At 38.8% G+C, this 12,194-nt stretch overlaps 1 protein-coding gene across 3 annotated transcripts in view; it reads right to left on the reverse strand.

Moving 5' to 3' along the window:
• The window catches only part of GRXCR1 (glutaredoxin and cysteine rich domain containing 1), a 299,116-nt gene that overhangs the window by 108,407 nt on the left and 178,515 nt on the right, over positions 1-12,194 (reverse strand). The window contains exon 1 of one of the 3 annotated variants that reach the window (XM_008701434.2): positions 9,858-10,256. The exons of 1 other annotated variant lie outside the window; for it this stretch is intronic. In XM_008701434.2, the coding sequence (XP_008699656.1) occupies positions 9,858-10,241 (384 nt within the window). In that variant the 5' untranslated portion in view covers positions 10,242-10,256. Of the gene's footprint in view, positions 1-9,017; positions 9,468-9,857; positions 10,257-12,194 lie in introns of those variants that run through there. One more of the 3 variants, XR_571222.2, reaches the window with a different exon arrangement.

Below are 12,194 nucleotides of genomic sequence, written 5' to 3' on the forward strand. Positions count from 1 at the left end.
CAGACTAACGGCCGGACAAAAATGCTCCTGCCCTAATCCCCACAACCTGCGAATATAGTACCTTACATGGCAAAAGATCATTGCACTAAGGATTTTGAGACAGGAAGATTATCCTGGATTATCCAGGTAGGCCCAATATAATCACAAAGGTCTTTAGAAGGGAAAGAAGATGGGGTGTTAGAAAAGGAGACATAGCAATGGAAGCAGAGGTCAGAGTGAGGTGGGAACAGGAGCCAAAGAATGTGGGCAGCCTCCAGGAGCTGGAAAAGGCAACGAATGAATTCTTCCCTAAAGCCTCCAGGAGGAATACAGCCCTACGGAAAGCTTGATTTTAGTCCCATAAAACTCATTCCAGACTTCTGACCTCCAGAACTAAAAAGTAATAAATTCATGTTGTAAGCCACCAAGTTCGTGGCAATCTGTTTCAATAGGAATAGGACAGTAATATACTAGGTGAGTAATTATCATTGTTCAGTCTCCCCTAAATATGGATACTGCAGGCTTTCTTCTTTCGTATAACCCCATAATTAATGTGGACGCCACAGGTCTTGCTCTTTATTTCTGGGGAAAGTTAGGAGTCCTGTGCCATTGAAAAGGGAAGTGTTCACTTGGAATAGTTTGGAAGGAGCTCAGCAGAATCTTGAAACATGAGAGGGCATCACTTCTTCCAGATGTCTCTCAAGCAGTGTGCTGACAGCTGTCAAAAGAAGGCACTCATGAGTCAGTCATGAGAGGACACACAAAGCTGGCTCTACATCAAAGGTCATGTGTAGTAAGCACAGCCGCTCTGCCTGCCTGGGCTGCTTCTGGGGCGCTCATGAGCAGGGCTATCCCATAGCTCATCCAGGCTGACCCTGTTCTAATCCAGAAGCCCACCCCCGAATCTCTAGACCTGCCAGTTTCCCCTGAGGTCACAGCCCATCCAACTCTTCTCCCTTCCTAAAATGACCCTCATTCAGTCTCCACCAGATTGGCACTCTCTCTCCCTCTTTGATCTCCACTGACTTGTTAGAACATAATTCCCCAGCACCTTCTCTTCTGACAAAAACTATCTCTTGCAAATCAATAACCAGGCTTTCACTACTCTACCTATTTTGTGGAACTAGTCAAGCTTTCAGACTTTTCATATAATAAAGATCTTCAATTCCATACACTTAGTTACATAAAAGGTGCAAAAAATGGGCAACTTACTTCTTCATGGCCTGTTGGAGGAGTTCATCAAGAAGACATGACTGTCAGTTGACAGGCAATGAGAGGCTCCTCACTTCGTCCTCTGTCCTTGGAATGTATGCTCTGCCCACCCTTCCCACAGTGGGAGCTGTTTCAAGGATGCAGCCTTGAGAGAGTGAGGTGTTGCTGAGGTCATCTGGATAGTATTTGTGACTGAAGCCAGTTAAGGCCTCTATTTAAACTTATAAAATTCTGGCAGGTATGGAGATCTACTCGTCTTTCGGCTGCTCAAGACAAGCTTCATACGTAGGTTCCCTTGCTTATTAAACCTGCCATCTACCAGTCTGGAGTGGCCCACCTCTTTCCCTGGTCAATTCCTCCCCTCCATGTATGGGAGCTGGTTTCAGATTTCACTGGGGAAGCTCCAGAGATTGGGAACTAATGCTAATTTTGTTGTTTGGGAATCAGTACAATAAGGAATACTTCTACAATTTGTTCTATTAATTATGAAGGTGAGTTACATGAACATATGTGCATATATCTCTTTCTTCCTAACAAGATGTTCTAAGGCATAAATAATTTGTCTGAAATTAGGTGAGATAATGAATTATTGCAAAAATAAAATTGAGCAACGAGATCCTATTACTTGAAAAGACTTGTGCACATGAACTAATGTCCCTTAACAAAAATTTCTGCATGATATTTTAATCTGTCTGTGATTTCTAAAATTCCTTCCAGGCAATAGTGATTGAGGAATTGACACATTTGTATAGTGTGTCAACTTATAGACTATTAAATATTTGTATTGCTTTTATACAAAATTCTAAGTACTAGGTTTGAGAGAAAATATCAGAAACTCTGCTAGCGTGAGTAGGGCCACCTAAAGGATATTTGTCTAGTCCTGCTATTATATTGCTTTTATAATGTTTGGAAACATCAGATGCGAATTTCCTAATTATGTGGTAACCATTAGCTGCCAGTAAGAGTTCATTAAGCAGTTTCCAGTCATCTTGTGAAATCTGTGGGTTTTCTCAGCATGTTGTTCTAAAGTCAGAACTCAGGTAAATTAATGGATTAAGCTTCAAGCTCCCACAAATTAAAATGTCATGATGATCCCATGTCCTGATGACACAAGTGTTCTGATGAATAGGGAAGAATGAGAATTATTCCAATGAGATATTCACTGAACTAACGAGAGAAAGTTGTAGTGAGATTCATGGAACTTGGACAAATATTCATGCTCAGAGTCACTGTTACTGACCTCTGGAGCCTTGTAGGATCAAGGTAAGAGTCATTAATGATGCAGATTACCCTTCAGTTCCTGGGCCCTGAGATGGAACCAAATTAGAAAGAAAATAAGATAATTTGAAGAAAGGAATACAATAAAATGATGGTCTAATAACGGAAAGACTAAATGGAGGAAAATATAAGCATTGGAGAAATGGAAAATAGGTAGCAGAGGCTATGTTAGACCAGTAAGAAAACAGAGAGGGAAAGGAAGAGAAAGTCAAGTTTTGTATCTGAATTCTCACAGAAATCACTTCATACAACTATTCACAATATACCACTGAATAGTTCGTGAAGGCAGGAGTTGGGTTTTATTCCTCACATTATCTAGCTTAGTGACGGCTCCAGAATAGATATGTAGTAAATGGTAATTAAAAGAATGATTGAATGAATATAGGAGATAACCTGTAACAGAAAAAAATGTAATGGAGCAAGCTACTAACACTTCACCATGCAAAATCTATTCCTATCTGTAGAGAGCAAAATGGAGTCTCTCACGTCAAGCAGGAACCTGTGTCAAGCAATGATGTAAGCAGGTAAGGTCCTGCAGCTGGGAGACATCGCTGGGACCAGTGTCAGCTGACCTCCCCAGAACTGATACGGAGCAGTACCAGAGGAGATCTGCAGGGACCCAAAACCGATTAAATCCCTTCAAAAAGGGAAGGATTTTGGCAGTAAACTGTCAGATTCTTCAGACCTGACCCCTCTATGTCTGCCCACTTAAAAAAGGCAACTGCCGCTGAAGGCTCTGCCCGACTGATCTCAGAACTGAGATCCTTCCCTGCTTGAACATCAGAAGCAGTCAGTGCTGAGAGCTGACCCGGACCAGACCGAGGCCTTATCTCAACTGTGCGCTCACAGATGACTTCGTGTTTGGTTCATTCACTTCCTGCACCCCTTCTGTTATCTTGTTTATTTTGTGGCTTATCTTCTGTTCTGCTCTGTGTGCTGTGGAAGAGGCCAAGTTTAATCTCATGGTGAACTGTCATTGAGTCTGGCATCCTGAACCTGCTTTTTTAATTGTGATTTAACTTTGTTTTCTGATTGAATAAAGCTGACAAGGTGGAAAGACACACGTCATGTGTGCACCTTCATAGCGTGATCATGACACTATCCAATATGGAAATCTCCAAACCCAGAACAGATGGAAAAGAAGAAAATAATCACCGTGAAAGAGAATTTCACCTAATTCATTAATGCAAAGAAAGAACATTTATTGAGGTCCTAAAGAGTTATTGGTATCAAATGTTGTGGCCAAGAGTAGCATAGCATTGGTACATGGAAGGTGGTCACTGTAACAGGACGCCAGCTGGTTTGAACGATTCCCTTGCTTCAAGCTTACACACTCCTTGCCTGCTAATCTCAGTTCATTGGTTGGAAGCAGAACTAACCTCCTTTCCTTGAGGTTTCACGGGCCTTGAGGAATAAAGGACCAGACTTTCCTGGAAGCTAAGTCCTGACCCCATTAAAAACAGCTGCCACTGAAGCCAGCCAGCCTGTTCAGGCTCAAATTGACATGTGATTAACTGCTTGAGTACCAGCTTCTCCTGCACGCAGCCCCCATCATTCCCCAAGCCTTCCACTCGAAACACCCCCCACCGCCCCACCTTCGCCTAGACTGGGAAGATGGTCTTTGAGACATTAGTTCACCATCTTCCCAAGTTGAGGCTTCCTGAATAAAGCAACCTGTCACTTGTCTCTCGAGCATTGATATTCAAGAGGTGAGCAGCCGAAATGAGTTTAGAACAGGTTCCCTGTCCAGTAATAATAGGACCTTCAGGTCCATCAGTTTGCAATTCTTTAATTGTACATAAAAAATAGATCAGTGGTACCAGCCCGTTTTGGGTGCTTCTTTTCCTGCTTCTTGGATAACAAGTCACCTAATTTCTTAATGTAGTTTCTTGCATCATCTGGAATTGTATCAAAAATCCTAGTGTCTTGCTACTTCCTGATAGCTAAAAGAGGCAATATTTTCATTAGTAAATGCTTATTTTGATAGAACATTACATAAGAATTTTTTCTGAATAAATGTGATATTGAATCCTACAACAATGTTTCATACACAGAGAAGATGCTCAAATTATTAAGAATTATTATTTAATTATTAATTAAAATTAAATTATTATTAATAATTATTAATAATGATACTACCTCATAAAGTTGCTATGAGAAATAAATATGTCAATGCACATAAATAATAAGAACAGTGCATTCTGTACTTGATCAATATTTAGTATTACTGTTGCTGTTTTCCAGCATGATCCAAATAAACCACTGGGATCAAGGAGTCATCAAGAGTATCACCTTGTTTTCACTGGAATATTATTCTATTGCCAAAGCTAGATAAAGTGAACCAGAGATGAATAGCAATAAGTACAGCCAGGAATTTCTGGTAATCATCCATCCTCAAGTTAGTGAACAACGCTGAGCAGGGGTCTTCCTTGAGCTAATCCATCACCCCCTTCCAGGGTCAACCCTTGCAATCTCAAAATAATTTAATCAAATGATATTATAGAGATGATAAGCTTTGCTAAATTTTAAAAATCCAATTTAAAACTGAGTAGAAGCTATTTAGCTCTGCAGAGAAACCTTCCCTAGGTGAAGATTTGAACATTCAATAAACAATAGATTTTAAAATCTGCTAACCAAATACAGAAGTTTCAAAAGACTAAATCATAACGTATTTATCACAGGTAACAATGTGATGATTGATTTAGTCTTATCAATCTTCAAGTTTGTAATTATAATGTTTCAAAAGGTAAGGTTGAGTGTTCTTGTATACAGCATTGTACTTTTAAAAACTAACAAAGCCTAAACGGTAAAAGGCAGAGTTCTCATGTTACTAGCGTTGGGCCAGACGCTTGATTTCTCTGACACTCAGTTACCTACAAACAGGCATTATAATAGTCATTTTCCTGCTTATTTCATAAAATCTTTGGTACAATCCAGTAAAATAATGTATGTGAAAACCTTTGCAAAATGCAAATTGTTCTGCAAATGTATGATTTTTATTTTCCTTATCTTGAAATGTTAAAGTGCTCATAAATATAAGCACATTAATCACAGATGTTCATGTAAATACAAAGATGAAAGTTATATGTTTGAGTTTTTAGAACAGAGCCAGCGAGTTATAGTATGTGGTATCGATTTTTCTCGAATCTGGTAGTTTTAAATTTGTAAAAAGAGGGAATTTAAATTATAGAAATTACGGAAAAAGATTCTAACCGGGTATACAACAGATTATACAAGTTTGAAGATATGGTCAAGACAAGATTACTGATTCTTAAATACCGTCTGAAATTTAATCCCAGAAGAAAATATTAGAAAAAAACAAATGACCTTAATTATCTGCATCGCTGACCCAGCCCAAGAAACACTGGAAATATGCTGCTACTAAGACCAAGGTGTATCTCAAATCTAATCATGCACTGAGTGGATGAGACCTCTGAGCTATATAGTGGCTTTGCAATTTGTCTTCCATGAAGTAACTAATTTTAAAAAATAAATAAAAAATAATTTTTTCTAAAATTTTCCAGTTATGAGGAGTAAAATCATTTATCTAGGTAGGATTATCCTTATAGCAGAATATCTTAAAAAGAACTAAAACAGAACACCTACATCAGACTATACTGGTAATTTCAGGAACCATTTCTAAACCAACTAATTGATAAATTAGGATACCAGTAGGAAACAAGTCTGTCAGGATATCTTTATTTATCTTTGGCTCAGGAAAGACCTTCCTGGTGATCTAACATGATCAGAAGAACAAATAACCGATCAATGCATAACTTCTTTGCTTTCCCCCTTAAATATTGAAGACATAAAGGACATTAAATATTTGTATTAACTCTAGAGAACCGGGTGGATTTCCCTTTTACACGCGAGGTCAGTGACTCTCAAACTTTAGTGTATGCACAAACAACTGAAACAGCAGCTAGTAAATGCATACCTCCAGGCCACAACTAGATTCCAAGTTTTCAGATTTCCAAACTGGCCTCTCTTGAGCGTTATACTCTCGTCGTTTCTGGGAAAAATGGATAAGCCAAGCACCTGTATCTGAAGACCCATAATCTAGACCCGTTGGAAACCTTGAGTGATTCGCAAATGAAACAACGGACCATCCTCTACAAGGCCCACCTAAGCATCCATGTGGATTTTCTCTTTTTACCTCCTGGTCCGTTCCTACCCACAAAAACCTTAATTAATATTGCACATCCTCAATTCCCCAGAATTCTATAGGGTAAACTAATTAACAAGAGAAATGGGCATGTGTTCTAACATCCCTTTTATAGATAACTTTCTAAATAAGCACTGCTAAGAGGGACGCCTGGGTGGCTCAGTTGGTTAAGCATCTGCCTTCTGTTCAGTCATGATTCCAGAGTCCTGGGATTGGGTCCCTCATTGGATTCCTTGCTCAGCGGGGAGCCTGCTTCTCCCTCTGCCAGCTGCTCCCCCTGCTTGTGCTCTCTCTCTTTCTCTCTCTTTCTGACAAATACATAAATAAAATCTTTAAATAAAATAAGTACTGCTAAAGAAGTATAAATGTTTGAGGCAAATAATTTCAACTACTCTCGACATAGTTGAAATTTTTGCAAGGTATATGCCAATATTCTATGAGACAGGAATAACAGAATGGGAAACTAACAGAGAAGAAGCCAAGTGATATACAAATTCTTTGGAAGCTTTTATTTATATTGAGGATTTCCTCTCCAGTTTCAAGTTAAGTGCTTTAAGATTTTATAACTTAAAACAGGAAGAAATACCTGTTTCTTCAATTACAGTTCCTTGCTTCAATACGATTGTGCATTGAAACCTTAATCAAATATCTAAGATACCACTCCTCATTTTTCCTCCCTGAGAGAAATTGCTACATTATAGTTGCATCCAGTTAACTTTCCTGATTACTTTCCAAGGGATATAGAAAATATACAGCGATCCAGGGAAGAGGCACATCTGGTCCCATAACCATAGGAGTAACTGAATGGTAACTTCTGTTTTTAGTCCTCGGGGCTTCTCTGCTACTGCATTGCAGGAAACCTACTCGGTCACCCTAAGGCACATGCCTAAGACATTTGTCACTCCTTATGACATACCTATCCTTTAGCAAGCAGCTAGCAACCAAGTTAGCTCTCTATATAATGCTGTGTAGGTGTATTGAGCCACTCCGAGGGGCATTGTTTAAACAATGGTGTGAATGGAGCCCCCTAAAATACTGCACCTGGCAGCCCCCATCCAAGGTAGGAGCTCCTTCAACTTATATTTTGTCCTGGAGAAATCAGAGAACATTCCATGACGATGATGGTGATGATGATGATGAAACTAATGATGACGGTCAAAATTAGTGAATACCTACAATATGCTGATTACTTTGCCCACATTATAAAGAAGGACCAGCTAGAAAAAAATGATTAAATATCAGACTTTGAGGGGCTTCTGTTAGTAACCACTATTGTTTTCATAAAGCAAAGGGTAATTGGAGTAGAGGTAAACTATTAGGAAATGACAGTTTTATTAGATTTTTTTCTCAAAAAAAGGGTGATGGAATTATGCATAGAAAAATACACAAGTAGGGGCACCTGAGTGGGCTCAGTTGGTTAAGCGTCTGCCTTCCACTCAGGTCACGATCTCGGAGTCCTGGGATGGAGCCCCATGTCGGGCTCCCTGCTCAGTGGGGAGTCTGCTTCTCCCTCTCTCTCACCCTCTGCCTCTCCCCCTGCTTGTGCTCACTCTCTCTCTCTCTCTCAAATAAATAAATAAAATCTTAAAAAAAAAAAAAGAAAAATATACAAGTAAACTATTGGAAACTAATCTAGTACTAACATTTGATTTTGGAATTTCCTTTATCTCTTACAGGTGAATTTCTAGCTCTACTAGGACAAAGCCATAGGGAGGAAAAGTTTTTCTCTTGTAGCATATGAAGATTTAAGGTAGTTATGCATAAATTATAATTTGGGGGGAGATTTGAACAAATTCACATCAAAGTACTAAAACTGGTGCAGCAATTTCATAAAACCCTCCAGATCATAAAGCAATTCAAATCACGATTCAACTAAGTGCTAAATTAATCACAATAAATGCAAACATTTTTTAAACTTAATTATTATAGAGTCTTGGTCTACACCTTGGCAATAATTTCTGCAGTGGGTGAAACAGAGAGGCTACCAAGATGATCTCAACCTAACAGTCATATCTCTAGAAATCTATACAAGATTTTTTCCAACCTAGTCAAACATAGACATCAGTTTCTAATTTTTGGTTCCCCACCCCCACCCTTAATCAGTGAAGTCTTTCATGGGTAAATTCTATATATGAAAAGAACCTTTGATCTTAACTGTTTTTACCCTTTAATTTCTTTTTTAAAAATCTTTGTGATGAGATCTTTCCAAATACTTCTTTCGAAATGAAAAATAATCAGATACCTTTGGTTAAAACCCTTTCTCCCTACCACTACTGTGTCCTTATATAACGCAGAGGCACTGAATAATTCATCAAGGAGATTTTATTTAAATATTGAGAATAATATAAAACGGTATTACAATGAAAAATATTGGCTTGCTACCTTAATGATAGTGATTATGAATTCTATTCCTGAAATAACGATGCCTGTTTTTAACAGAAAATCATTTTACCAATGCTTCCGGGCAATTTCAAAAATTTGTCTAAACATTAGATCATTGCCAAAGGCCCCAGGACCCAAAATATACATTCCTACATTACTGTGCAGAGTTTATCACATTTTAAAGGCTAATGTTTTTACTATAAAATCTGGATCTCAGTCTATATATATAGTGGAATCGTTATATTTATAGAGGAATAGTTATAGAGCAATAACTTCTTCAAGTGCCACTCTGGAGTTCTCATGGGCAAATGAATGGAGACATGCACCTCGGGTAAAACCTGCAACCTCCAGAGCAGTGACAGAAAGTCCAAGTTCACCTTTACAGCTTCACACCATTCCAACTGAATCCAGTGCTGCTGAATGCGGCACTCCATCTTCTCTGGTTTAAAATCTATATAAGAGATGATAAATGGGAATCTAGTATCTCGAGGATGATAAACCAGAAATTACCTTTCAAATTGTGCTCAGATGCTTTGAACACTATAGTCTGTCTTTTTTTTTCTTGGCTAAGAAACAGATGCATTGTTTTAATCACTGCACACTGGAAGAAAAGACCACTCAAATGTTAGAAATTTGGCTTTGAGAATCCATCTAATTTGCTAAGCATAATGACCCTATTTTTGACCGATGGCTGTGGAGACAATATCTTAGATGGGGGAGTGACTCATGAAGTATGTAGGAGTCATGAATAAGAGAGGCTTGCTTTCAACTGGAGGGCAGAGAGGTATTGAGAAGGTGAGTCCAGAACAAAGCCCAAGGGGAGCAAAGTGCATTGACTTACCTGCAGTACTTTGGTCAAATTGTTAAATAGAGCCTGGCCAGCACTCACTTTGTACTTGACGCCTCTGACTGTGCCATTTTTGCTTAAAATGTTGACTCTTCTTGTACCAAAACCCTTCTCACTAGCAGCCCTTGCTAACACCAGCAAGTTATCCTGGTCGTTCTCATACTCGTCACCTTCCGATCCTATGTGGCCGTTCTGCTGTCCATCAGACTCACTCAGTCCATCTATCCCACAGATGCTGGCACATTCAGAATCCAGAGAGCCTGATGGTTGCCCATCTTCATACACCTCCTTCAGAACCCTCCCGCTGTGAGATGACGCGATCCGAAACCGGACTTTCCGTGGCCTGTCATTTTCTGGCTTTATGTCCCTTTTTAGCATGATCACTTCTACCCGCATAAACAGTTCACATAATTCTGGATCCCTTGTTATTGCAAGAGTCCATTTACCACATAGCAATGTCAGAGCTTTATTCTCCCGACAGCAGCACTCATACGAAACTAACATTGAAAGGAAAGAAGATTCCTAAGAACTTACAGTGCATCTCTGCTATTAATAATGAATGTGTGTGTGTGTGCTATGGTTACCTTTAAACTAAAACCTGCAAATGATCCCAGCCTTTAAATATTAAAAAGCCATGGTGGACTCCTTAACAGGACAAGTGCAAGTAAGTGGCAGACAATGCAAGCATGGCGTAAGGAAATGAAAGACTTGAACTTTGAAGCCAGTGATGATCGTTGAAAAGGATCTTAGCAGAAAAGTATCTCTACAACTCACTGCTCAGGGTGGAGGCCAGAGACCTAATGTGGAATCTAATGTGGAGGACGGGACGAGTTTTTGTCCTCCCATAGTCCTTATATCTTCTGTCCTCCACTGTTAGCAGGGGATCTTTAAAAAGGGCAGCGGACTACACGCCAACCTAGAGCTTTTAACACTAGTTCTCTAATCATCTATTAGATTTCATCAGCATTGTATAAGCTGCATTTTCAATCTACATCTTCATGCACAAGTGGTTTTGCTAAAGAATAACTTTTTTTAACAAGCTATGAAAAGAGAGAACATTTGCCTTGTTACTTTCCCACTTCTGCTAGCAGGAAACATTCTCTTGGACAGAGGGAAGGTTTTGGAAGGAAGTTTAATGGAACAATGAGGGAAGAATGGAAAATCCCCCAAGCCAGACAGATCAGGCAAAGCAGTCCACGTGATTTGTATTAATAAATATTATATCCAAATCACCCATGCATAGAGAAAGGACCTTCTAACACTGTGCTCAGTGGATTTGCTGACACTTTGACGGGTGACTGAACAATCTCTTAAGATACAAGGCCATCTTAAAACATACTAGGAGAAGGATCCACAGCTGGCCCTCCCTCATACTGCACTTTGAGGTTTTTTAATGTTTATAGTTTTATCTGATATAAACTTTACATTTATTTTAGAAAATTCAGACAATAATAGCACAGCATTGAAAAAAAAGTCATTCAAAAAAGAAAAGTCACGAATAACCTCACTAGAGATGTTAATAATTTTGTGAAATATCTTCCCATCTGTATGAAGATGAGATGCTCTGATGATCACGAAACCACACTGCCCAGCCCCTTGCAGTTTAAGGGGAGAAGGAACATGTGCCTAGCTTTTGCTGGTGGGATGTGAGCAAAAGTAAGCATTGTTTGTGGACCAAGGCAGTTAAGAGAGAGAGTCCCCTGTCCATGCCCTTTGTCTTCCTCCCCCATCTGCTAGCTGGATGACCCCAGCAATCTTGAAACCATTTACTGAGCTTGTCAGAGTCACAAATTCACAACTGCAACCACCTTGCACTGAACCATGTTATAAGCAAAAAAAAAAAGCCTTTACTGTGTTAAGCAATGGAGGGTTGTTTGTCAGTGCTCTCATATATAAAATCATACCGGATTTAACATCTTGCTTTTTCCATTCACCATTAGATAGCAAGTCATTTCTTATATCTTTACTTCTAAAAACATGAATTTAATGTGTGTATTAAAAGTCCTTCCAATAGTTGTACCATATTTTATTTCTGTTTCTGGATTGCTAGATGTTTAAATTATTTAAAATATTTAGTAAAATAATGCTTCACTCAATGTTCTTGTTCGAAAATCAGTGTACACATATCTAAGTAGTTCTTAGTGTCAATTCTTTTGGGTAAAATTGATGACGTAAGAATTTTTTTAATATCAAGCTTTTGACATAAATTGCCAATTACAGACAAGAAAAGTTATATAATTTCCACTTCTCCTAGCATATGAGTTCCCATTTTACTGCACTCTCACCAATGCCAACAGTGCATATTACCAATTTTCAATAATGTTTATTTTG

Source organism: Ursus maritimus, unplaced genomic scaffold, assembly GCF_017311325.1.
Source record: "Ursus maritimus isolate PB19 unplaced genomic scaffold, ASM1731132v1 scaffold_8, whole genome shotgun sequence".
NCBI classification, from domain to species: Eukaryota; Metazoa; Chordata; class Mammalia; order Carnivora; family Ursidae; genus Ursus; species Ursus maritimus.